At 38.5% G+C, this 27,743-nt stretch overlaps 1 protein-coding gene across 1 annotated transcript; it reads left to right on the top strand.

Moving 5' to 3' along the window:
- Nucleotides 1–955: 955 nt before the first annotated feature.
- MRPS35 (mitochondrial ribosomal protein S35) lies at nucleotides 956–26,676 on the top strand. Its single transcript, XM_075111871.1, has 8 exons — nucleotides 956–1,576; nucleotides 3,042–3,085; nucleotides 4,302–4,469; nucleotides 4,877–4,937; nucleotides 8,136–8,275; nucleotides 12,926–13,035; nucleotides 14,760–14,829; nucleotides 26,173–26,676. The coding sequence occupies exons 1-8, from the start codon at nucleotides 1,423–1,425 to the stop codon at nucleotides 26,449–26,451; spliced, it is 1,026 nt and encodes a 341-aa protein (XP_074967972.1). The 5' UTR covers nucleotides 956–1,422; the 3' UTR covers nucleotides 26,452–26,676.
- Nucleotides 26,677–27,743: the final 1,067 nt, after the last annotated feature.

Here is a 27,743-nt window from a genome sequence, read left to right as displayed (position 1 = left end):
AGAGAAAGTCTATAACTGAAAGGTATATATTGTAATTAGAATTAGCAATTAAGCCCTATCCATCATTCCTAAGAGTGCATTCTGACCAACAGTTGTGTTAAAGTGGACTAAGTCATTGTGAGATGCTATAATAATACTGAAAAGGTAAATTATGAGTATTTTGTAATTTGAGACAAATAGATTACAGCCAGCAACTGTGACTATGGCCAGGGATACAAGTATCTTGCTACAAAAAAACCTAACAGATCTGGACCTATCAGGTTCTGGGAAGCAGTAAAAAGCTGAAATTTAAGAAAAGCAGCACTATCTAGTCCAGATTTTCACACATGACAAGAACCCATTTGATTTTTGCTGAAGAATCCCACAGAGCTTTGCTTACGGGGGTTGCTGAAAGACCCTGTCCCTGTTCTGGGGCTACAAAGAGCACATAGGGAGGGAGAAGTCACATTTTTACGTGCGAAAGGAATATACTGACTTTGGGAAAAAGCCACCTGCAGAAATGCCCATTCCACTGATATTCCTAAGAAAATGGAATTTTTGGAACTGTCTGCTAAAGATGTAACAATGAACTATGTGAGCCTGGCAGAAGAGAGGTCGAGGGCCAGAGACAGAAACTGAGAGATAGGGAAGCACTTGTTTTACGACTATATTCTTGAGGAAGGCTGAGAGTCTGATCAAGGCAAACATCCCGCCTCAGAAGCCATTGAAAACGGGGTGATAGTCAAGGACAACAACTAATTGGGATATAGGTAGGAACTAAAAGTGCCCAGTAGGCAAACTATCCTTGTTACAATACTAAAAATCAGATCCCTAGGCCAGGAGAGAGCCCCCTCCACCCCAAGTCCCTTAATCCATGAGCACGCGTGGTAAATTAAAAGTGATCTGTACTGTTACATCGAAGGGAGAAAGTAGTTAACCAATTATTAACAGAGGCGTGTGAATATTAGCTCTGATTGACACATTTAACAGCATAAATGCCATGTAGTTTCTCACTGCAGGGCGCTAACTTTGTGGGTTACCACCTAGCACCGATCTTTGCACAAAAATGATTTGAATGAAATAACTTCGCTGTGTGTGTAGCTTGGCGTTTTGCACACCGGGCGAACGAACCCGCTCTTCGGGGTAACACCACCACCACGGTCGTGCTCCCCAGGCCCGCGGACCGGTGACACAAGCTAAGATGGCGGAAGCACGACGCAGGAGCAAGGCACTTTAGACGCACCATCCTCCACCCGCTCCCGCCCTCCGGCCCCCTCCCAGGGGCAGCGAGGTCACTGCCGGGGTTTTGTCCTGCCCCCGCGTGGCCTCAGTCGGCTCCGCGCCTCCCCTCGCTCGGGGAACCGCGGCTATTCGCCTTTCCAACTGGTTTGGCCCGAGCCGCCTTCCGTCCGGCAGGGAGGTGCTTTGAGGCTGCTCGCGAAGATGGCGCCCGTCGGCGCGGCGGTGGTGGCCGGCTCCGGTCCCTGGGCCGTGCTCTCCCGCTGCTGCGGGAGGGTCGCGGTGCCCCGTCTCTTCGGGGGCGCGGCTTATTCGTCCCTGCCCGCGGCGAGCAGCGGGGCAGGTCAGCAGAGGGAAGGTGAGGGCGGCCCGGGCGGCTCCGCGGTGGTGGCGGGGCAGGCGTGCAGCCCTCCGGGGCGCGGGGCTGGGGCTGCGCCTGGCCCGGGCCGGGCTGGGAGCGTGGGCCCACGGCCCTTCTCCCTTCCCGGCTTCAGGCGGCTCTGAAAAAGATGTTTTGTTTTGCAGCTGTTTGCTGGAGAGCTTTTGGTAAAAAGAATAATTTAAAAAATAAATTTTAAAAAGTCCTTTATGGTGTAGGGTACAGGTTTTAGCCGTGTAGATACTATAAGTCGTCTGAAGAAAGAAGTGAGCAAACTGGTGTTTGCTAGACAGATTTTCAGCTGAGGGGTAACAGTGGTACAATGAACCTGCGGTGTTTTCCCTCATTCCAAATGAGAATTTCATCGTTTCCTAAGGAGTGTGTACTCGTGTTAAACATCTTATGTCGTGCCTGGCCTCAAGGTGAGCTGTTCAGGCCCTTCTGAGTGCAAAGGGAAACTGTTGGTCAGGGTTGTACCAACATTTTTCCAAAGCCTGGGTGGGTGTTTGGCAAATACAGATTCAGGAGGTGGGGGGTTGAAAGTGATTATATTCAGAGTTTGGGGAGGTTGAGGAAATGCAGGCAAGAAAGTGAAGATCTCTGATTAGATTGAAAAATGTAGTAGTATTTGGTATCTTTATGGATCCCTATGAGTCCCACACTACAACTCCAACTGAAGTCGTCTGGCTAAAAAGTTGAGCTAAATGGTGGCTCAGGCCTGCTAGAAGGGAGTAAACTCTTTCACTTCCTGTTGCATCTTCTCTGGGACTGCTCAATAAGCCAGATCAACATGGTGAAGTGGCAGAAAACAAACCTGTCGGTTTGTTCCTCATCTCCACCTCAAGAAGAAAAACAGTTTGATGTGCTAACTGTTTATACAGAGGTTAGATGAGCTTGAGAGTGGCACAGAACAGGGCGTGAAGATGGGCTGTCAGAAGGAAAGAGCGGAACCATGGGATTCTCCTTTTGGTAGTAGCGAACTGTTGGTGTGCTAGTGAAAAGTGGTGTGCTAAACTAAAGGTTTAGCTGTCTCATGCTACTGGTGGAGTGTGATTTGTAACTTAATGGCTGTGAGGGAGAAAGAAAAGTTACGAAGGCAAAAGTGTTCTTTCACTCATCTCATTTTTCTTTCCTCCTCCACCAAGCCAGAATAACATGCTAGCAAAATGCATTTAGGTGTGGAACCACTAAATTATTGTTAACATGTTTCTAGGACAGACCCAGACAAAATTACTTCCAAGCTTTTTAAAATCTTGTTTCAAAATATAAATGAGCAGTTTGCAATATAAGTATCTTACCTTCCCCTTCTTCCACATAAAGACTGGGAAGTATTAGTGTATATTGTCTTCATAAAAGAAAAAAAAGCAAATAGGGTTAGGCTACATTTTTTTTCCCACAAAACCATATAATAGTTTATATTGAAAAATGTTTCTCTCTCTTTCAGCTTCAATAAGGAGGAGAGGCAGAACACCGCAGTTCGTAAGATCAGTAAGTACTGAAACTATTTGCAGTTAACTCAGAGGTGTTTGAGAAAGTTTTCTAAGCTACATGTCTTAACAGTTTGTACAGGAACCCTTTTTGTAGTCAAAACCTGGTGAAACAATCCATTGTGACTCTTCCAGAACCAGCAGCTAGCTTCTTTAATCTCCCAGCTGTTTTCAGACTGTTTTCTCATAATGGCAAAAACAATAACAAGCTAACAGTTGGCTTGTATTGACACCATGTACTGCAGGTCTTAAAAGTAACTTACAGTTGCATTTGAAATAAAACTAGGCATTTTAATGTTGTTTTCAGAATGAGTTTACAGGATTCGTAGTGGTTGCTTTCTGGCGTAATTAAAAAGGCTGATATTGTGCATAAGTGAAATCGTTCTTGCATACTAGAATTAAAACTATATCTGAACATTTAATCACTGAGGATTTTCTTATTTATTCTGCACATAAATTTCAAAAGTATTATGTTATGTGTTATGATTTTTAAAGGCAAATAGTAAAAGTGGACCTGGGATGTATTAAATTTTTGTTTAACTTCCAAGAGCAGATTTAATGATACAGCAAAGCAGTCAGACCAGCAGACTGCGTATATCCGTTTGTCTTTTACCCTTCTAAATTCAAAGTTAAGGTTTGGGGGAAAGAAACCTTAATTTTTTTTAAGAGCATTTGACTGAAACCTTTGTCAGTTATTGGAGGATATAAACTATTTCTGCAATATAATACATTGTTCCTATACTGGAATTTCTATAGCAAGTAATTTCAGAGTTGTTAACATCTTTATTTCAGTATGAACTTGTTTAGACCTTCAGAATTCCAGAATTTTAAAACTTATTTTCCCTCTCCCCGCCCCCCGGCCCCCCCCCCAAATGATTAGGCACTTTAGGAGGTAGTGTCACAGTAAATACTGGTTTTATTCCCCTTCCTCCCCCCTGCTGATTTATCATGATGCAAGAAGATGGTAAGTTCTTCTTTCTAAGCATTTCTGAAATAAAATGCAATTGAAGATTGGGAAAGGCCTGTCACCCAAGCTGTGAGAGGCTATCTTTTAAAAATTATTTTACAAATTAGCACTAACTTTTGATGTAGAGGTGTCTTGAAATTTCTGGCTGTGGGAGTTTATTCCTGAAATAACTTGTTGTGTGTGTTGCTCCTGCTTTGTCTCACAAAACAGCATTATCTCCCATCAAACTTTATAATTTTCAATTTATTAGCATGCACCTCCCAGAACTGAGAGGATGAGTGTTGATCAGGACTGGAGCAGTGTTTATCCAACAGCAGCTTCATTTAAACCTGCCTCTGTGCCTCTCCCAATTCGAATGGGTTACCCAGTGAAGAGAGGAGTACCTCCACCAAAAGAAGGCAACTTAGAACTTATAAAGGTAAGATGCATTCTGCTGGTGTTTGGTAACTTTTCTAATTATTGTTCACTAGGACTGCACTGATTTGATTGGAATATTTGTATTGGATACTGTTTCCTATTATTAAATAGGGTAATGTTCTATTCAATTTCTAAATTAAATGGTAACAGCTATGAATATAAATTACAAATGAACAAAATCAGGAGACTTTTTTAGGATTATCATGCCTGTGACTTTTGTAATGGGGCTTAAATTAAGTCTCTTGCTAACTCAGACTTGACAAGAGTCTTCTTATCTGAATATTTTATTAAGTGTATTGTAATACCTTAACAAATGTTAAAAGTGGTAATCAGATTTCAGTAAAGCCCCTTTATTTATGAACAGACAAAAAGCTATTATTCTGGTAACTCTTAATATGTCTCTTTCAGATTCCCAATTTTTTGCATCTTACTCCTCCTGCAATTAAGAAACACTGTGCAGCTCTTAAAGGTGAGGTTTATTTTGGTTTTGTCGGGTATTTCTTTTTTCCGTTTTTAAAAAGCATCTCTCTCAGAGATTTAAGATAATAGAAAATGTAACTGTGTGTGATCCATCTCTGAAGCTTACTATTTGTCAGGCTTTGGCTGGTATTGTATGCTTTCTTGTTGCTGCATTGAGTCATACAGCTGGTAGGCAAACATGTCTTAGGGGGTTTTCAGCACACAAGTAAGGCTTTAATTTTACCTTTCCATTAGGCCCTGCTTGTACTGGAGAATTTATAGTTTAGTGTCTTAAGGAAGATGGGTGATGAATGTGACTCGGTTCTCAGAAGATTATCTGTGATTAAGCCAGGGTTTAATCAGTAGCCATTTTGGCATGCATTTAAAAAAATGCTGTTAACAAATGAAACAGACTGTGAGAGAAAAGTCTGCTGGGGAGGTACAGGATTTAATGAAGACCAAGAGCATCTGCCAGCCAGCAAGCCAATAAGGAGAACCTAATGTGGAGGTTAACCCAAAGCAGAGGCATGAAGGGACAGGGAGGAGATCGAATCATAGAATAATTTAGGTTGGAAAAGACCCTTAAGATTATCAAGTCCAACTGTTAACCTAACACTGCCAAGTCCACCACTAAACCATGTCCCTAAGCAGCACACCTACATGTTTTTTAAACACATCCAGGGATGGTGACTCAACTGCTTCCTTGAGCAGTCTGTTCCAATGGTTGAAAACCCTTTTGGTGGAGGGATTTTTCCTCCTAGCCCACCTAAACCTTCGCTGGTGCAACTTGGGGCTGTTTTCTCTTGTCCTATTGCTTGTTACTTGCAGAAGAGATGGACACCCACCTCGCTACAACCTCCTTTCAGGTAGTTATAGTGATAAGGTGTCCCCTCAGCCTGTATGATAAGAGTTAAGAGGCCTGTCTTGAGTTGCCTGTAGACAGATGTATGCAGCATAGTAAACAGGAGGAATTAGAAGTCTGAGGAGTCACAGAAATGCAGAGAGAAAGCTTACACTACTGAGGAGCAGGAAGGAATGATGTGGAGGAGAAGCTGACCTGTACCCAGAAGAACAGCTCAGATGCAGAGCTTTGCTATGAGATGGATAGCAAGCTGATTGAGAGTTAAGAGTAGGGATCAGAGGAGAAGCCAAAAAGGTTGTGGTAGTCGACATCTGCCACAGACTGGCTGGTTAAGAAGAGGAAGTGGATGGACAACTGAAGAAAGCCTCACAACTGCAAGCTTTGGTTTTCATGGGGAACTGCAGCCATCTCACTATCTGCTGAATGGGTGGGATGGAAGCAATGTAGGAGATTTCTGGAGTGTGTTGCAGATAATTTCTTGATGCAGATGCTGGACTGTGGGAAGGTGTTGTGTTGCACGTGTTACTTCCCAAGTATGGAAGAACTGGTTGGAGATGTCAAGGTTGCTGGCTGCCTTGGTTGTGAAAAGAAGATTGTGGAGGTCAAGATCTTGAGAGAAGTGAGAAGTGCAAGTAGTGTATTAAAGGCAATTTCTCGATGCAGATGATCGGTGAGTTGACTAGGAGGCTGCTCTGTTGAATTTCTTCAGAAACAAGGAAGAACTGGTCAAGTATGTGAAGGTTAGGGGCATCCTTGGTAAGAGTTGTCATGAAACTGTGGTGTTGAAAATCCTGAGAGAAGTGAGGAAGACAGACAGTGGAACTAGGGCCTGGACTTCAGAAGAGTGATTTTGGTTTATTCAGGAATGTGTGTGGCAGATCTACAGGGTACTCTCCTGCGGAGCAAAGTGGCCCACGAAAGCTGCTGGATGTTTACATTCAACTTCCTTAAAAGAGCAAGAATGGTGTATTCCAATGCACAGAAAGTTGAGCAAGTATGGCAGAAGGACAGCATGGGTGTGCAGGGAACTCCTGAGTGACCTGAGATGCAAAAAGGAAGTACACAAGCTGGAAGCAGGTAAAGACTACTCAGGAGGAAAAGAAGATTTTGGCTTGGCCATCTTCAAGAAGGGCAAGAAATAAGATGCAGAGAACTGCAGGTCAGTCAGCCTCGCCACATTCACTGGAAGATTATGAAGCAAACCTTCCTGGAAGCCAGTTCCAAGCTTGTAAAAATATGTTTTTTAACACCCTGGATAATGGCAGAGAGCACAGCATCAGCATGTCTTCAGATAATAACAAATTGTGAGGGGAACTGGACAGCAGAGCTCCTGTTCAGAGGGATGTCAACAGGCAGGAAAAAGTCTGCTGCAAGGACCCTTATAAAGTTAAACAAAGGCAACTGTGAAGTCCAGCATCTGGGATGGAATAACCTGTGCAGCAGTACCGGGGGTGGTGGGAAGGGGCAAACAGGTAGAAAAAGGCTTTGCAGAAAAGGCCATGGGGAGCCCGGTGGGTATTTGAAAGATGAACATGAGTCAGCAGTGTGCCCTTGTGACAAGGAAGGCTAGCTGAATACTGGGTTATATTAATGAGTGTAGCCACCACATTTAGGAAGTGAATTCTTTCCCCTGGAGTAGTGCATCCAGTTCTGGTGTCCCCAGTGCAAGAAGGATGTGGACCTGTTAGAGGAGGGCCCCACAAATGACCAGAGGGCTGGAAGACCCCTCCTGTGAAGAAAGACTGAGAAAGTTGGGGTTGTTGAGCCTGGGGAGACATTATTGTGGCCTTTAAATATATAAAGGGGACTTATAAGACAGGCAGAGACTTTTTACCAGGGCCTGTAGTGACAGGACAAGGGGCAACAGTTTTAAACTGGAAAAGGGTAGATATTTAGATTGGATATAAGGATGACATTTTTTATGATGAGGGTGGTGGGAGACTGGAAGACCTTGCCCTGAAAAGCTGTGGATGCCCCAACATTGAAAGTGTTCAAGATCAGGTTGGATGGGGATTTGAGGAGCCTGATCTAGTGAAAGATGTCCCTGCCCATGGTGGGGGGCGTGGACTTAGGTGGTCTTTGAAGGTCCTGTCCAACTCAAACTGTTCTGTGATTCTATTTGGTGATTGTGAGACTGCATCTGGAGTACCGTATCCTGTTTAGGGGAACCCAGTACGAAAACAGACATTGAAGTACTGGAGCAAGTCTGGTAGAGACTGTGCTGTTACTTAAATGAGTACAGTTTCTATAAATAGTACTTAAAAAAGATATATAGCAATAAATTTTTACAAAAAGAAAAAAAACCCTAATGGTTACTACTTGGAGTGTTTTCTCTTTATTACATAGATTTCTGCACTGAATGGCCAAGTGCTTTGGACAGTGATGAGAAATGTGAACAGCATTTTCCTATTGAAGTTGAAACAGTAGATTATGTTTCTGCAGGGACATCTATTCGTAATCCCAAAGCAAGAGTTGTGACCTTAAGAGTAAGTAATATTTTTTGTAAACAGCCTTTGTTTCAAAAACCCAAATGCTTGGCTTTCTTTTAAAAATACGTGCAAATGTGGTATAAGGAAATAAGGGAAATGGTTTACTGAATGTCTTAATAGAAAGCAGTGGGTTTCCTTAAGTATATTGCAGCATGTTAGAACTGGGGTTGTAACATTATGGACGTGTAGTTATAAATGAAGACTAAGCTCCTATATAAATAAAATAGTATACTTTCTGAAGAATCTACTTATAGAAAAGGCTGTAAGTGCCTTTTGTCTACTCGAGACACTGCTCGGCGTCTTGCTTAGGCTCTCTTCAATGCTTATTTATAGACCCTAGAAGTACACAAGGATTGAAAGCTAGGCCATGTGAATGCGGCACTTTTAATAAGTACTGAGTTGGCAAGCCTCTAGGCATCGGTGTGTATGCAGTAAGGGCAGCAGCCTTCTGATCATAGGGTCATGGGTTACTTGAGGTTGAAGGGGAGCTCAGGCGTTTTCTGGTCTGACCTGCTCAAAGTTAGTAAGGTATGAGATCAGACCGGGTTATTTGGGACTTTATCCAGTTGGGTTTTGAATGCCTTCAGGGTTGGAGATTACACAGCCTCTCTGGACAGTGCTTGCCTGTCCTCATGGTAGTGAAGTTAGGAGGATTGTGCTGCAGCTTTTGAACATGCCTTTTGAGATGAGATTTGAGCCTGTCTTAAAAGCAGCATCAGCAGTGGGATCAGTGATAGTTGTGTTTTACTCTGCCAGTATACAAGTTAAAATATCGTGTGATATCACATGCTCATAACACCTATACAGCATCTAATCACAGCAGCTTTGAACGGTAGGATTCATTTAGTCTGTAGGAGTCTCTGCTTTCCCTTTATGTTGCAAAACCTTTTGGCCTTAAATCTATTTTGGTCTGTCATTGACTTAAATATACATTTCACGCCACTGTTAGCAGTAACGTCACCATCCCCTTACAGTCATTGCATACTAGGGTTTAGCCTTTTGTCTCCTAATTCAGACCCATGGTCAAGAGAAAGTTTTCCTAAATTTGTATAAATTAGAAATAAAAGGAAATGGAGTTTATCTGTGAGAATAGAAGCCCCTGACATCATGCTGGGTTGCAAACATGTGCAGGAGGAGGCGGCACACATTGGACCCCCCTTGCTCCCATATTCAGTTATCTCACATGGTGTAGTACTGACATTTGCAGGTCAGCGCCAGGCATAGTGTCAGAGGTAGAGGGAAGAGCTCAGCTGCTCAAACAGCCTTGAATTTCCTCCCAGCAAAAACAGCAGGTGGTTAGCGTATGTACATTTCTTGCTTTGTATATAATGTAAAACATTACAACATATAATTATCTTCTGTTAGGTGTGGCTGCTGAAACACAAGCTGTTGGACTAGATCAGCTATGCTGCAGTGGAGAGGATAATTCAAAATGATATACAAATAAGCATGTCTGTATTATCCTATCTAAATCTGTCCATTAATGTTAACTGGCCTTGGTACTTGTGAGGTGTTATGTGGATGTGTATTACACATGTATGTTAAAAAAAGGAGAGGTTGGAGGGGGAGACAAAAATGGAACAATTATCCATATGCTTTTTCAGTTACTGGTGTTCTGATCGCAGACTTCATTAATAAATTCTATCTCTGATTAATCATCTGACAACAAAATCTGCCTAGGGAGGGGGAAGGGAAGATTTAAAGGCGAAAGCAGATGGTGCTGGGTCAGGTAGTGGTTGAGTTTATATCAATGAGAGAGCATTACTGTGCGCTGTGTTACAGAGTATGATAAACTCTCTGGATCTTCATGATTAGATTTGCTTTTTTAAATATTGTTTAAAAGTTAAACCTTTTTAACCTTAATTTAAAAAAATATGCTTTTTTTTCTACCAGGTATCATACTGGACACGCTAATTTTTCATCTCTTGTAGCCTAATGCCAGTATTTCTTGTGATGACATTTATCCTAGTCTATCCCCAAGCTGAATTGTCCACATTGTGCCAGACAACACAGCGCTACAGGATGTAAAATGAGACTTTTTAATCAATAATCGACTGCTGTTCTTAACAGAGCTCTAACTTTTCTAAAATTCAACATAAAATAATCTGCAGCGTTCCAGCAAACAGTTAAACTGTTCAATTTTTATCCCATTTTGAAGCAAATAGCCGTATAAATATTTGTCACTTTAAAGTGACTTTGGATTAGTAGGAACAACATACTTTTTGTGATCCCCTAATATAGGAAACTGACCAGATAGCTTTTTAGTTTTTATAGGAAAAGCAACTCGTGGAATAAAATCATAGCTTTCTAACAGTAAGTTTCAGATGATAAAACTATGGTAATGCCACCCTTTTAAGACAGTGCAAAAAGTACTACTCCATGGAATCGTTTTGCATTGTTGGTTAAAACAAGCTACTGCTGGACATCTGGACTGGAGTATCCCCTTAAGTTCAGATAGTCATGGCCATAAAGTGCTTACGTGCACTAGCAGTTGTATGCTTGCTGGAGAGTTATGTCTGAAACTCTTTATCGTTTGGAGCATTTTTTCTTTCTATGAGTGTTAGAGAAAGACAGTGTTAAAATGTGTTTTACAAAAAGGTGTTTCGCGTCAATTTGGGTGAGCATTGCCAGGCAGCAGTAAGGGTAGGCTGTTCTGCAAGGGAAGACGATCCAGGGGCGATGAGGCAGGCAGGGCCAGTGACCTCCCCAAAAAGGGGGTAGCTACTGTCTGAGCAGGGTGAGCAGGACGGGTCTGGTAATAGTAACATCATCCAACAGCCCAGTAATCACCTGACAAGTTCATAATGATAAGGCAAGTTTGAGGTCAAAAGTGGGAAGGCAAGTCAGCAGATCAAGATTAGGTCTGGTGACAGTAACTAGGATCAGGCAACAGTCTGGTGATTGTCAAGCTAATCCATAGAGATTCAGTAGGTGAGGTCAAGCCAGGAAGTCAAGGATGTGTGTTGGGGTTGGGACAGCGTGGGCCATGGCTAGGCACAGACATAGCTGCATTATGGCTCAGACAGAGATCGAGACCGAGTGCCTCAGCTTAGATGTAGCTTCTCAGTAAAAGTGGAGCATTCCCACCTTCTCATAGCTCCCCTTTTTTTTTTTTTTTTTTTTCTTTTATCACCACTGATTGAAGGCTATGTGGCTGCACTGTATGGAAGGGCGCTGTATGCTAAGGTAGCTTTGACCCTTAGAAGGGGTTGCTGTGTGCGTAGGGACCCTGGAAGTATCGTGACTTCAAAAGTTATTGTTCATGGTCATTTTAGGCTGTGCTAAGAATAGAGCTTTATTTTTGTAGCTTAACCTTTGCCTTAAAGACTAGATGCACCTAATAGGGCTGTTAGAATTAGACTTGACAAATTGTGAGCTAGGGGACAAAGCTAGGTGAGATCCTGCTCACCGGTATTACAGGCATGCATAGTAAATGAGTTTGTAATTCCTTTAACAGAAGACATTTTTCATATAATCTGTGGAGTAGTGAATGATAGTTTTTTTCCAGATTAGAAGTTTCACTGATGAAACTCTGTTGTCACCTCCCTTGTATTTAGGTTTAGTACTTCAGTTTTGTATTTTTAGTAGTATAGGTTTTTCTTTTCAGGTAGTACTTTCTTTCCTGATATTTCAGAGCTTCTAATTTGTTTGGTCCTTCAGTTTTTGTTAGTTTTTCTGATGCAGGTTTCTTGATTATTTTTTTTTTTGAATGGTTCTTTAGTACACCAGTGACACAGTAGAAAAAAATATGGAGGAAAAATGAACAGTGGACAAATTAGTAACAGACTACTGTTATGTCTTCATGTTTTTAATATTCCTCAGCAACTCTCACTTAATAGAAACTTTTGTTTCCAACACCATATATCTTTAAAGTGTTAAGGTGCACAGCCTTCGTATTTGCTACTGTGTAAACAGATAGCTAAAACCAGCTTGCTTTACTTTTCATACACATTATTGTATATCAGAACTAGCTTCAGACTAACTCTTAATTTTTTTTTTTTAAATTAATATTAGTTATTTGTTGTTTATCTTCTGTTTGTGTGTTTTCTGGTATTGAAACAGAAGACAAGCCATTCACACTGATAGGTTATGTGAGATCAGACAGTTCTGGTCCATTATATTGTTAACTGTGTACATCGTTGCATACTTCTATAAATCTCCCAGTAGTGACTTTGAGAATTCTGACTTGATGTCTCTCTAATTAATAGCTTTCCTCCTCTTCTGGATGCTTGTCATAAATGACTTCTATATATCTTAGTATTAACCTTACTTTTAACCTTTGAAAAAAACAAAATCAAAAAAAAGATTGTTTTCCATATGAAATATGGAAATATTCGTATGGAAATACAGCTACAAATGAAACTGACAGGTCTTTTTTCCTCTGAAAAAAAGTTTGAGTAGGAATATTTTCCGCCCAGCCCCTCTGGTATTTGGATGAAAAGGGATTTATTGTTTGAATATTCAGATTATACTTGCTTGTGGTAAGACTTCTGACATGTTACAATCAGAAGAAATTCTGCAAATGCATACTTAGTAGCTATCCTTTTAACTCTTGATAAAAGATGTGATTAACTATCTCAAAATATTTTCAGGGCACAGAGGTGAATTTATCTAAGTAATTAAAGGTGTTTTCTCTTGTACTTGAAGGTTAAACTTTCTAACCTGAATTTGGATGAGCATGCAAAGAAGAAGCTCATTAAACTTGTGGGAGAACGCTACTGTAAGGATACAGATATACTCACAATTACAACAGACAGGTATGGTTACAAGAAGGAAAAAAATGCCTGTAGCAATGGTCACAGTATAGAAAGGGCTGGGTGTCTTCCAGTAATATTAATTATCGTCTTAGTAAATTATTATATTCTTAAGGCTAAAATAAGACTTAAAATAAACATACTAGTACTCCTGTTATTAACTGTTAAAATTGTAATGGATAAATCACCTAAGGTCAAACGTAGTATTTGTTAAATATTGCTGGTTATTAAAGCTCTGTGTTTAGGAGTCTCATTTGTTATTTTAAAGTAGTTGTCATGTTTCCCAAATGGGTTCTGTTAGTTTTAACAACGATCTGAAGAGTTCAGGCTAGAAAAATGGGGATATTGGTGACCAGTCATTTTTCAGTGTTTTGATGTTTAGATATAAACAAATCACTGTAATTTACAGTCATGTTCAGAAGGGTGCATGGGAGAAACATGTGTTCTGTATTGAATTTTGAAGAGTTTAACAGAATACATATGTATTCCTAAATTCACAATACACTTTAATTCACAGCTACTTTCAGTGGTAGGAAAAACATTATTGGTAATATTTTCTGTGTTTTTATTAGAATCCATTTTCCCCTGTTAAATTTCCTGTCCTTCAGTAGGAAATACTGTTTTATTTCTACATAAAATAAATACAAAATGGATAAAATTGTGCATATCTCTTTTGATGAGACTTGGAAATCTGGATACTTTACTGGGACCACTTGTGCTACCAACAGTTTTCATTTCCCGAGCAAGAGTTATTTTGTGGCTAAAACATTAAGATAGTTGAAAGGAGCTTACCCATTAAAGCATCTATGAGTGGTCTCATGCTGTGCTCCACAAGAAACTCTCAATATGCCTGTTGATATTTCACTTTTGTTTTAGTAAATTCTAAGGCGTAAGCTCTGAGCAGTACCTATTTATCTAATACAGTATTTCCCAGGCTGGTATTTAGATTACTTTTAAATTGAGGCTCTTTCACTATGAAAGAAATGAGAGTCAAAAGCTTGAGTCCTTTTAAAGTTTATTTGCTAGAATAGTCATAGTCCATAGTCATTTTAGAGTGTCTTAGATGTAGTCTCACATGATTCAGTTTGTTCTGCATTAAAAAGGGGGTGAAGGAGCCTGCAGTAAGAGGTGAGTGTGAGAAAGAGACAGGAGGTTATGGGTGATCAGCATGAGGAAGAGATTAATGTCATTAAATTCCCAGCAGGTTTTGATGACTAGTTTTAAGAAATACACTGGTTTTGCAGGACTGTGTCTTACTGGTAATCCTGTTTTGACTTACAGCTAAATTGTCTTAAACTTCTCGTGTTAAATTGTTGGCCAGATCTTCTGTTCTGAACAGCATTTCATGGCTGTCTTTACCAGTCATCCTTTTCTCTTCAGGTCTGGGGGAAAAATAAATAAGGTTTGAAGGGAGTTTAAAGTATGTTGGATTCCCCTTTGACACAGATGGCAAAGAATTTTTTAATGCTTCCTGAATATCTGTAAATTCTTGCCTTATATATGTTTTCCTACGGATTGCAGATGCTCATTCTTCCATGTTCTTAATATTCACGCTTTCATGATGTTCACTGTATGTAATTCAGAACTGGGTGTGAATCAAACACACATTCCCCTAAGATTGCCTACATTAGAAATTAGAAATTTTGATGTTAAGTTTAACATTTTATTCAAAAGGATATTACAGTGGCTTGATTTAAAAAAGACTAGCTTTGTTCATGGATTTTCAGGTGTCCGCTAAGAAGACAGAACTATGATTATGGCATACACCTCCTCACAGTTTTGTACCATGAATCTTGGGTAAGCAATTGTGAATAACTTGCGCTCCTCATAATTTACTTTAAGCTGCATGCAGTCATGGAACTTTTTATAAGTTATCTTAGATTCTTTCCTTCTTCCACCTCACTTTTCTTCAAATTCAACCAAGATAAGATGCTTAGGTTTGAATCTTATTCCCCAGTCAACTTAAAGCGCATTTCTTTAACTTCACAAATGCTATTCTGATGTTCGTATACCTAGTTTGCCTCTTTTCAGAAGTTCTCTAGTTTTTGACCTTATTAAGAGATTCTTTCCTAATACATTGTTTCTCATGACAATGAGCCGAAAACCGACGCTGTGACTAGCAGAAAACGCCTTAATTCTCAGGATTCCTAAACGTACATTTAGTTTGGCAGCATGCTGGGCTGCCTATGCACAGTATTGAAATACGAATTGAGTGCATCCAGAGAAATGGTGTATTCTGTGATTATCACCTGTATCTCTGCATTTTTAACAGTGGGGCATGTATGAAGGTGGCAACAAGTCTGTTCCAAAAAAGGAGAGGGGTATGTTACTGGCTTTAAAGCTACGAAAAATAACGTACAGCTCAATATCTACATTTTGCCTGATTCCAAACTCTTATCTGCTACTTAGAAATTGTCTTTTCTTGGCCTTTTCCTGGGCTGGGTTAAACCCATGGCTGTAATTTGGAAGTATTCTGCTTCTTAAATGCTCTCTACAAATCTTGACTCAAGCTGGAAGGAGTGAGGACTTAGGCTGCTTTTCTGAGTTCCCTGTTGCTAAGGCAAGGGACATTGTCCCCATCTTCTGTTAGCTTTAGGATTTCATTCATCAGAGTTCATGTCTGGAAAAATATATAAAATTATTTTAACTCTTTAGATAAATATTTCTACCAAAGCAAGTGTAATGTAAACTTTTCTGTAGTCATTCAGTAAATGGCATATTTGGAATTCTTCCCAGTAGTTTGTTTAAATGTTTATACATGTGTAATATCCAATGCAAACCTACTAAAGATACTATTCCAATGTACTGATAATTTACTACAATTCTTAAGTAGTCCTCTATATATAACAACATGCCTTTAGACCACAGATCTTCCTTTTACAGTGAATTCTTCAGACTTATCTCCTATATTTTTGTGGTTAATCATGTTGGTCTAAGTATTGCCTTCAACAATTTTACAGTCATTTCTTACAGAAGACAAGTTAGCAGTCTGAAATGAATTTGTTGTTGAAAACCCATAGTTATGTTTTGGATAACTTAACCTTGTTTAAATGTAATATGTTATTAGTCACATTGAGACAGATACTGATGATGGCGTCTTTCACTATGTTTCCATAGATGTACTCTTTTAAATAAGCTGTAGCTGATTAGCTACCAAAATTCACATTTACTGTTTTAGTTGTTCTATAGTATTTAAATCTCCATATTTAGCATTTTTATGAATTTCAGCGATCTTGACTTTGATCATTGCAGTGATGATGTAAAAAACATCATAAGGAGGATGAGCTGTACTTCCCTTTCACTGGAAGTTGCCTTGAAGGATACATTTTGTAATTGTAGCATGCATCAACCTAAATTCAGCTTATACTAAATCTTAAATAGATTTACTTTAGATTTCAAGTGCTTTGTACACATGGATATTTTTCTTCCCAACAGCATTACATTGCATTACAAAAATAAGTGACAGATTGGTTTCCAGTTAATATTGGAAACAAGACAGTTTTAGCAATGACAAGAGCTAGACTCTGCTTACTTTTAATTCCAGATGAACACCACATCTGTCCTTTGCTGTAGCATTACTTAGTGATGGAAGACAGGGCTAAACAATGTTGCTACATGAGTGTTCAGTGCATATTGAATATGCACAAGTCTCTTGCCCTTTTATTACCTTTCAACTTCCATGTTAATATTTGATGAGTTCATCAACCAGTAGTAACTGTCTTTGATTTCCATGAAAAATTAATGGTCTCCAGAGACATGGTTTGTTTTTTTTGTGACATGTTTTGTTTTGTTTTTCCCATGATCAGTGGTAAAGCCTTTTAATAACTTGCTGAAAGATAGTTTGAATATGTTTTGTAAACCACAAGCAAACAATGCATGGTTACTTTTAGTTTGCATGCACTTCAATATCGGAGGGGGGTGGACAGGGACTGGCCTTCCATGTAAACAGTAACATCAATCCTGTTTACAGAACTAATTGCAAGATTTGATGACTTTCACAGCAGAATAGTGCCATGCTGTTTTCGTGCATGTGTTTGATGGAATTCAATAAAAAGATGAGGGCAGCATTCCATTCTTGCTCAATGAAGGGAAAGCTGGCTGCATGTAAATTTTGCCCTGAATCCTGAAAACTTTGCCTACGATCTCTCTAAATATGCCATAACTCTAACTTATGTTCCTACCTGGATTTCTGAATTTTGTTAACCAGCAAGTATGTGAATATATAAAAGGAAAAATTGTATGCAGATACACATCAGGAAAGGTAATTTCAAGTGTAATTATATTTTAATGGCCAATGATGCATTATTTTTTTTATTACAGTTTACGAAACAGAGCATCTAAGTAGTTTAGGAATCTGAAACCTTTTTGAAAGAATGACTGTTGTTTGTGGTTTTGTTGGGTATGTCATGAAGTATATGCTGTGCTGTGAAGCTCCACTGTGTAGAGATGCATTTCTAGCAGAAGGTTATTCTTAAAGTAATGAGTATGAAGAATTTAATTCTGGCTTGTCTGTCTCTTTGTATGCATGGTTGGTTAGAAGACAAAATTTATCATTGTCTCAACAGTAGCTTCTGTATTACAAATTTTCGTGTTTGCTTTTCCAGTCTTGGCTTCAATAAAACACAGGGCATCCACAGCTCACCAATTCTATTGCTATTGCAATTAGAGGGCTCAGGTGGAATTAGTTTGCAAGAATCCTTGTTGTAATGGAGTTACAGTTGAAATACACAAGTGTGTACAGACAAAATAGAAAGGAAAGGGGGGGTAGGATTACCAACAATCGGTACAGGTATTGCTTTGCCTCAAGGCTCTGAATATATTGTTAAGAATGGATTTCTCTCTTGGATTGTGATGTGGGGAAGAGAGTTTGTTTGTATTTAAATAAATGAATAAAAGGTTATCCAAATAAAATTTGGCAAACTGGTTTCTGAGAGGTATCCCAGCCAAAGCGAGGGAAGTGTGTTGATAGGTTAATGCACTGACTGGCATTAAAAAAAAAGTCTCCTCTAACCTGCAAGCAATCAATGGACGATAGAAGAAGACAGATTAGCCGAACTGTGAAAGGTTTTGAGGCTATGTTGGAGCATTGAAACTGGAGTTGAGAAGCTTTCAGAGAAGTTCAGGTGATTTTTATAATCGTGTGTAAGAGCTCCCTTTTTTGAATGCATGGAGAAATAAGAAAAAGGGAAGAAATTAAAAGGAAGGAGCAACTTGATTGTTTTTTTAATTTATTTTTTTGTGGAAGGAGTAAATGAATGTCTGTTTTGGTTTGGTTTTGTGAGTGTTAGAGGGGAAGAAACAGAGTTACCATACTGTGATGGGGAGGGAAAGGGGAAAAGAATCATCACACTGTTGATAGATGGTCAGAATAAAGAGTTAAGATGAAGAAGCTGGCAAGGGTGGCAGGAGTGCAAAAAGGTACATTCATGACTTGGGAATGGAGAGTGTAGCTGAAGCTATTTGATTACTTGTAGAAGTGGGATACTACTGGGTAGCCTCTTAGGCTACATAACTGCTATGAATTGGTAGTTAAAAAGTAGTATTGTATTTGAAACTGTACTGTCTTTCCTGTCTTCTTGTGTTCACACAAGTGCCATTAATGCACTTGACCACACCAAATCCTGCAAAAGTTGAGGATAGTCAGGGCCTCTCAGGATTGTGTTAGATTTACCAAAACACAGTGCAATGTTACCAGTTGGTATATGACTTGTATTCAAATAAATCCCCTTTATTTTGAAGACAGAAAAGTGATGACTTTCTTTCATCCTCTAGAATGCATTCCTGTAGCAGATCATGCTACCCGTGCTTTTGGCAAAGGGAATCTATAGTGCTTGTTTTTTTTCTGACAGAAAAAAAGTCTCAATTGTTTGTTTTCAATAGAGGATGTGAAGGAAGAGAGGAGGAAAACCATTAATTCATCCTCTGGTTCTTGATATGTGCTCTGTTATCACAGGTTCAAATGAGATACACTGTAAAGCAGAACTGTGGGAAGCTGTTCAGAATATTGGCAGCATATTGGTGGATTGATAGTAATTGTTTGGTAAGGCAGCATGCTGTTTCTCGAAACGAATCTGAACAGCGGGAGCAGTATTCATTAGGGGTCTACATATTGCGTTCTTGGTTCAATCTATTTGAATTACAGATGATGGCTGCCAAATGGATTACATAATGAGGCTGCCAAAATCTAACGGAGAGCTCCATTTGTTGTAGTCTTTGTTACAGAGGTGCATAGGAAGCAAGGAGTGTGCCTTAAGATCCCAGACTGATGCATTTGGCACCTTAGTCTTGATAAAGACAGATAGATATCAGCTCACGAGTTCACTTATCTTTAAAACATTCAGATTTTAAAACTTAATGTTCATTTATTATTTTGACATACTTGGAGATTTTTTGCTTCCTGTTTAATAGTTCTCTGGTTATTAATCAAATATTTGTATTTTATTAGCTATTAGAATGTATTCAGTAGATATGTGACTTGTACCATCTGGTAAGAATTGAACTTGCCTTCTTTGGACTTTATCTGTGATTCCTTTCAAATTATCCCCCAGGATTGTGCCTGCATTGAATTAATCAATGAAAGGGTGAGATATATTAGGTAGATTGTTAAACAGTAGTTCAATCCGTTGTATTCCTGCTACCTTTAAACATGGCACGTGAATGCTGTAACATCTCTGTAAATCTAAATGTATTTTTATAGTATTAAGTGTTTTTTAAAGAGTAAGGGTTTGCTGCCCTCAAGTGGTTAAAAAGTCCATAGACTGATTTCTTCCACAGTCAGCTCAGAGTAATAGTTGATCACTAAAAAGTGAAGCTCTGAGTTGAAAGCAGGAAGGAGAAACAAGTGGAGCAGGAAGCTAACTTTCCACTAAGCAAAATCATTCATAGTCATTATAAAGGGGAGGAGTCTAAAAAAGATAGTGAGAAGGAAATAACTTAGTTGTTTTAAACCAGTCAAGACTACAAAAAGGTGCAGCATTTTTCTTGCTCCGATTCCACATGATTTTAAACATACACAAATGCAAGATGATGGCGAGTGGAGGATCTTATTCTGCATTATACAGCTGAGATCTTGAAAGATTAGTGAAAAGTCACCCTTACATTATCTGTTCTCCAGTGTGTTTCTTAACGTAAAAGGTCTAATCTGACATACTAAGAATAACAGCAGAGCAATGCTGGGCACACTTTTGAAACTTGTCTTGCTTTTTCTGGTTATGTAGTTATGGGAGTCTAATAAAAAAGATTCAAGACTTAAAAGGAACAGTGACTAAGAAGGAATATAGAAACAGGCATACGTGGAAAGTGGCTATTCGATATGTGCAGTGATAGCTAAAGGGTCTTCTGGGTGCATCTCTGCATTGTAGGTGCTAATAGTACTTAAAATGAAAGGACAGGGAAGTTGAAGCATAAAGGCAAGGGAAGGAAAAAAATGAAGAACAGACAGAGTGATACTAGAGGCTTAACTAGAATTTATCTATGAACCCCAGGGCTGTGTAGTTTGAATGAATTTGAGGCAAGTGTCCCACATTGCTTTTGCATTCCTTTTTAAGTAGAGCATTCAACTGCAAGCCACTGGTGGGGTGGGAAGTCTGTGTATGCATGCAGCTGAATGAATATTTTATATAACCATTGGTGATAATCCTGAAATCCATTGTATGGCTTTTCTGTAGACTTTGGTTAGCACTGAAATGGTATTGTCCTTTTTTCATCTACACTCATTTTAACCCATTACAAGTAAGCATAACTTTTATCACTTCAGATTGTGCCAGTAGAACTTTGTAATGGTAGAATTTTGCCATTTCATAGTAGGAGTTTACCTTGTAATAGCCTAATATGTGTAAGGATATGAATCCACTTTTGGAGCCGGGCTCTGGCTACTTAAGTTTCAAAAGTATACTTTATCCTCATAAGTCTGAACACTCAGGATGTTATGACACATGGGTTGTAGGATTAAAACAGGAGGTGGAGTGAGATACTCTCTGAAGTCTTGCTGAAACTCTCTGCATAGGCAGAAGAAAATTCAAGATTGAATGAACTGAACAGGAGGGCCATAGTCTAGTTATTAAAGCATGTGCCTGGATGAGACAGATTTAGAGCGCCGGGCACCTTTCAGTTTAACTGAAGACTGCTTAGTGTCTGTCAAAGTCTCCTGACTTTGAGATCTTAGAATAAGGGAGTGTGATATAACTGCCCTTCTTACAATAGTGTTCTTTCTCAGTATGTCATTATTTATGGTTTAAGTAACACAAACAGGCTGGAGAAAGGGTGATCTCTCAATGTTGTAATATATACTTTGTTTTGAAATGTGTATTTCATGGTGTGCTCGCCTGTGCTCAAAGTCTAACAACTTGAAAGAGTCTTTGTCATTAATGTGAGTCAGAAAAGACAAAGCTAAGTGGCATAGTAGATGTTAAATTTAATAAACTTTCTCTGAAGATCTGAATTCAAACACTTCAAGGGGAGAGGTTTGCTGAAAGGAATTGTGTATTGCAGTGAAAGAAGGTTAAACTTTTTTGTACCACTTGCTTGGAACCACAAAGGATGAATGTTCAGGCAGAATGTTGAATTAAAAATTGTCTTTGTACTGTTTCAGACTGTAGCAGGCTTTTTGCAATACCTTGTGTTTAAACCCTATGTTTCTAGGTGCTAACTCTTGCTAAAGGCTCCTTTTTAATGCCTAAATATAATTTTTATAGTGTTTAATTTTCAGTCTAAATGTTGTAGTGAAATTAAGTTTTAGGGGGGATAGATACTAACACAACAGAAAATCATCAAAGATTTGGACCCCTAATACCACGAATCTTTCTTGATGAGGCCAGAATCTTGTCTAATATGCATTCAAAGATGAAACTGATTTAGGTAAACACCTTTCAGAAGCCTGGGTTTTCCAGAAAATATATGCAGCCACTTCAGCCCAGACAAATTAGGTGTTGTCCTTATTTTTGAAAGAGGTGATCTAGATGATGGTGACTGCTGAGCACTCTTAAATTAGTGACAGAACCAGAGATTAAGCCTGTGGGTATAAATAAGAGTGAGAGCATCTCTTGGATCCAATACTATTTTTGAGGCAAAGTTCTGTTTGTTTTTTTTTTCTTGTTCTTATTTTCTGTTTTACATTTGTACCTTACTGGAATATTCAGTCCTCACAGTCTTTCTCCTGATTATCCTTGATGCCCTAGAGGTCTTATCTGCCCTGTCCCATTGCTGTGTCCTAGAAAGTAATGTTCTACTCATTCAGAAGAAGGTACTTTAACCTATTCTGCGTCACCAAGGAGTTAAGATTTTTTTGTATCCAATCTCATCAGATACAAATGTTTTGCTTATTTACAAATCTGTGTTGATATTTCTTTAAGTTGCTAACTAAACAGTACAGTTCAAAGGTATAATATATCCAAAGGGATAGTAAGTACGTACTTGTTTTAGCAACTCCTCTTTGGCTTGAAGGTACCCAATAATTTGGAAAATGCTAGTATACCTGTCATTTATTACCTGAAAATCTGTGATTATTGTACCACACAGAGTGTCCCTTATTTCAGTGTAGCACTAAGAAATAGGTCTATTTATTCCAGGCTATACAGAGTTTGAACCTTAACTTGCAACTTAAATAACTTTCCTTCCTCTCTGGAAAAATCCCGCTAAAATACTTGGTCTTTGCTAGACAGCATTATATTTTAAACTGTTCAAACCATTGACAAGAAAATTGACTAACATGAGTCATGTTTCTAATTGCCTTGAAGATTTCTGTGTGCCACATACAAATTTTAGTTAAAATGTCTTCCCCAAAAAAAACCACCAGAGAACTGACAATTCTAATCCTGGCTGTGACAGCAAAGTTATGAAATTTAAACTGGCAAAAAAACCAAGAAAAATGATGAAGTGCTTTTCTTTTTTTTTCTGTATTTAAGGGTACAATATATATTGAAGCTTTTTGTTAATGACTTCTATGTAAAAAGAAATTTCACTAGCCTGAGTACTATTTTAGTATTTATACTGGGTCAGCACTTCAGATTAAGCACTCTAAAGGCTTGTAAACCTCCCAAAATACTGGCTTAAATGGTCACATAAAATACTGGCTTAGAAACAAATCCTTATTCTGTTTATAGCATTAAAAAATAATTCTATATGTTTGCATTAGGAGGTATAAAAAGAAGTCTGTCTTTTGTGCCTCTTCTTTAGTAATAGATTTATGTCCTTCGACTTTATATGAAAAGTTGCTTTCTTGTGATTTTTTTTTTTTTTTTGTTGTTGGTAGTTCTGATTGGAAGTTTTGGTAAGAGAAACAGTTGAAATTATCAGCTGAGTGCATTTTTAGCCAGCCTGGTTAATACTTACTGAGATTCTGTCTTATGGCTGGTAGAATGAAACAATCATTTTTAGTGAATTCATTGAAGAAACATACGTTCTTGATTTTTAACCTTGTTCACTAGGTGGGGATTCTAGAAAAAAGTTACACAATGCTGCACTTGTATTCCAGTTTTCATGGTTTTATTCTCATTTGTAAGACTTACTGCAGGGTTTACCAACACTTTAAATTTGCAGGTGGCAAAAAATAATCAACTAACAAAACTCTGAGGGATGAAGTCCTCATTTTTAAAGTTTCTTTCATTGTCTCATTAGTTTTCTTCATAACACTTTAAACTGAGGCTACGATACATGTAACATCTCCGCTATTCAGAGTTCATGGGTGCAAATATAATTCCAGATTCACTTTTAGTCTTGCAATAAATCTGGCTGGAAAGGTATTTTAAGTTTCATTTAATACAGCTAATTTGCAAAAATCTGGTTTCTGTTCAGTTTCCTGTTTATGATGTATGCCTTGACCTGTGTAGAGCAGGATAACTTTTCATTTTGAGGCACGGCCACCAACATTGCAGCAATGGATACCAGCTTCTTGTAGCAGGGCTGAGGAATGGATTTTGAAATCTTCCCCTGCTGTCAAATCCCTTCCTGCCTCCCTCCCCCTCAGAAGTCAGATTTTATTTTAAAATCTATTTTGACACACCATTCTGCTGGGAAGGTTTCCAAGAAAGAAAGACTTAAGAGTTTCTTTGGCCTCCTTTAAAATCTTCTTGCTCTGTATAGCTCAAAAGAGATAGAGAAATCTTAATCTGTTTATCAACGTGCATCTCTGAAATCCTGTAATTTAATGTGTGCGGAGAAGGATTTTCCTGAAGAGATAAATGTTAATAGCTGTAATTAGTTCTTTTTGTCTCTGCTATAACTTAAAGGTGTTTAAAAGCCTCACAATGATCTTTTGTTTGAACTTCAAACATGAGTTCGGTCCAGGGGCAATACCCATATTCCCTTACTCTTGCGAAACCCTATCCCTGTGAGAGAAGCTTTTGCTTTAAAATTCTTTTGGAGTTTAGGAAAAAAAATGTATTGGAAAGCCATTATGCAGATAAACAAGGGGTATTAAAAACAGGATGGTGTCGTTAATTTAAAACGATGTAAATCTCCACATTGAATTGCAGTATTTTTCAAACATACAAGGAATACTTTACTATACCCACTTGTTCCAGAACTATTTTAGCAATACAGGCTACAGTATGTCCTTTTTTTTCCCTCCCTCTAGAAGTTGAATGAGTTTCTTTTACTTCTGTGTTGTATTGTGCCCAGGTTTTAATGTCAGTCATGTGAGCCTTTTAGCAGTGGTAATCACTGTTTCTGATTAAACATTTGGACTCGGAGATTTGAAAGACAAGAGATTCCATTTACCAGGTGCAGGGTGCAGCATTTGTTAAAGTATTTTTTAATTCAGATAGGCAGACCCAAGCTCACAGGGGTGGGGGGGGTGGGGGGAAATAATCTTGGGTCTTAATTAAAGGTTATTATATATTCTGGTTTGACTGCAACAACCTTGTTGCCAGTGGACAGAATACTGTAAAATAAACAAATGAAAAACCAACCAACCCACCCCTCCTCCACCCCCAAAAACCCCCATACCAACCCTCCCATGATTGCCAGGTTTATTTGGATTCTGCATGGCATAGCTAAAATTTATTGAGGAGCCCTTGCTGGCAAGGGATTAAAAAAAAATTCCATATGTTGTAAATGCTTTACTCTAAAGTTTCTTTGAACTTACTCCCAGAGAAATAAGTTTTATTTAGACATGATTTCTACAACAAGTGTAAGAATAATATGACTGCCAAAAATACTTCAAATTGTGGTTCTTATATAGGTGAAAAATATAAGGATGCTAAGTATTGTTGACATCAGTAAAGCACTAAATAATTACAAATATACAAGTAAATTTACAATCTACAATGTATTAAAATACAAATATATCTGCAAAGCGTATGTATTTACAAAAGTACAATAAAAATTAAATGCACAAAAATAGCAGGTTATAACATTTGAAATATTCCTTCAACAGTCTGTGATGCTAGAGGAAGGCCTGCTGAATCGGAGAAATACTCAAATGCAAAATTTATAGAGAACAACTGCACAACCCACTTATTTACAGGCACTGGGACGGTGCCTTCTGTCCGTGTTCAGCTTTTGATCCTGTCTAACCTTGCAACACCAATTAGGTAAAAGTTAGCACCTTGTGGATAGATATTCTTTTGAGGAGCAATTTGTTTTGCAGGAAGGGGAAATGGATTAATTTGTGGTGCTTTTCCTTATGAGTCACAATTAAAACATTTCCTAAATGGTGAAGGATTGCTGTCTCTCATCAGGGTTACATGGTATGAGCTGTCTCACTTTGTGCCTTACAGCCAATGTAAGCATACCAAAATCATATGCTAGGGACATAATAGCTAGGTGACTACTTCCAAAGCTTGAGTGCTTAAAGTTATTTAAAATTATTACTTTTACAAAGCTCTTTGTTATTCATTATGTATAGTCCATAAGCTTTTCTTCCCATTCTGACTTGTCTAGTTATCTCTGCCAGGTAAATAAAGAACTTAATAAGTGGGAAGAAAGAAACTCATTCTGCACAGAAAATGTACGGTATATAGGCATCTTTTGAACTCTGTTTGAGGCTTGAGTTGCAAGCCTTGGACTTCAGAGGAGGGGAAATATCTTCCATGACAGGAGTACTTTTTAAAGCAAATAAGTATGAGAGAGAAATTTCTTCAAATTCTTGTAGCTTTGTTTCAGTCTTGAGTAGTTTTTAAGGCAATGTATATTTTCTTTCAGAAAACTGAGATGTGGGAGAGCGAGAAGACTGAGGAAGACATGGAAGAGTATATCTGGGAAAATAGCTGCTCTCAGAAAAATGCCTTGGATACACTGCTTCGAATAAAAGCCTCAGAGAATGTCAGTAATGTAACTAAGGAAGAGCTTCTTGCATCTGAAGTGGTTAAGAATTACAGAAACTCTGTAATTGCACTAAAAAATGAAGGTGAAACAGAAAATAACATGTCTCAGTATAAGGAATCCGTGAAGAAACTGTTGAATATACAAACATTACCGTGAGAGCAGACTCTGCAGGTACATCTGATTATTATGGAAATATTAAACTACTGTGTTAATATTTCTATATGATGTGGATTATTCAGAACTTTAACCAAAAATATGAAGCCTGATAAGTTAATTTCAATAGTAATCAGATCCTTCTTTACTGTTGGATTTTCTTGTAAGCATAATTTTCCTGTCCATGAATCATGTTCTCTGAATAAAGCATGTTTTGAGTCATATTGACCTGAACATTCTATTCTGTGCTTTCTTAGCTTGGAGATCCTGGTTCTGTTCTCTACTTAATCATATTCTGACTTCTCACACAACTTCTTTTGGCATATAACTTAGAGAAACAATGTCAAAAACAATGAAATGACTTAAGCTCCAAGTTCCATTAATTAAGAGTCTGAAAGTTAAGAGCTCTAAACTTTCTAAATGCTTTTCAAATGCGACTCAGTAGTTTAACTTTTGGGGAGGTTTTGAAGCAAACTGAGCAGTGTCAGGTTGTCAGCTCTCATCATGAGGACTAGCAAATACCCTAAGTAAAAATACCTGTCTCTAAAATCAAAGAATAAAATAAGGTAGAAAATGGGATGGTAGTGGAAAGGTGGACTAGCAGTTATTTGCAGGATACCAAATTACATGGGAAAAGTAGAATTATGAGAGTTGCTGGAAGTGAGAGCTGGTGAGTAGTGAGGCATGTATATAGCTTAAATAGGAATGGACTGAGTCTTGGTACCCTGAGGCCTGCAGAGTTCTCTTGAATGCGCCTAGGCTTTTCAAGGGAAAAAATGTTTGCAGCATCCAGCTTACTGCTGTGAGCACAGAGAATGAAATTACATGGATGTTTATCTTATATTTGGTAGTTTGTATTAGAAAGGAACTGATTTGAAACACTGGAATCATGGGCAACTTTTATTGCCTTCTTATGGTTAAGAAAAACACCACCTTAAAAATATCAGCTGGAAAGGACATAAATAACTATTTGTGTTTTTATTGTACCTTCCTGGTTTAGTAAGATATCATCTTTGAGAGAAAGTGTTAATTTTCTGGAAGGGGCAGAGGGAGTTTTCATTCATCAGACTTACAGCATAAGAACACTGAAAACTGAAGAGGTATTGATTTCTGCAGAGTATTCTGTGTGGCTCAACTCACTGCTAGGATTTCTCATTGTCTGTTTTGTGTTTACCTACAGCCAAAGGGTATATGTATTCCCATTTCCAAAACATTGTCAGTTTTGGAGGGATTATCCTTAGGTAGAGATTTTTTTCATACAGCAGGAGATTGAGTTTAATGCAGCTTTTTACTTC

Source organism: Phalacrocorax aristotelis, chromosome 1 (genome assembly GCF_949628215.1).
Source record: "Phalacrocorax aristotelis chromosome 1, bGulAri2.1, whole genome shotgun sequence".
Classification (NCBI taxonomy): Eukaryota; Metazoa; Chordata; class Aves; order Suliformes; family Phalacrocoracidae; genus Phalacrocorax; species Phalacrocorax aristotelis.
The sequence above is the reverse complement of the archived record's forward strand: the minus strand, read 5'-3'. Positions and strand labels throughout refer to the sequence as shown.

Coding starts and splice junctions, on each gene's coding strand:
- MRPS35 (XM_075111871.1), top strand. CDS start 1,423: ATGGCGCCCGTCGGCGCGGCGGTGGTGGCCGGCTCCGGTCCCTGGGCC. Junction 8,276..12,925: donor CAAGAGTTGTGACCTTAAGA/GTAAGTAATATT, acceptor TTGTACTTGAAG/GTTAAACTTTCTAACCTGAA. Junction 14,830..26,172: donor TTTTGTACCATGAATCTTGG/GTAAGCAATTGT, acceptor ATTTTCTTTCAG/AAAACTGAGATGTGGGAGAG.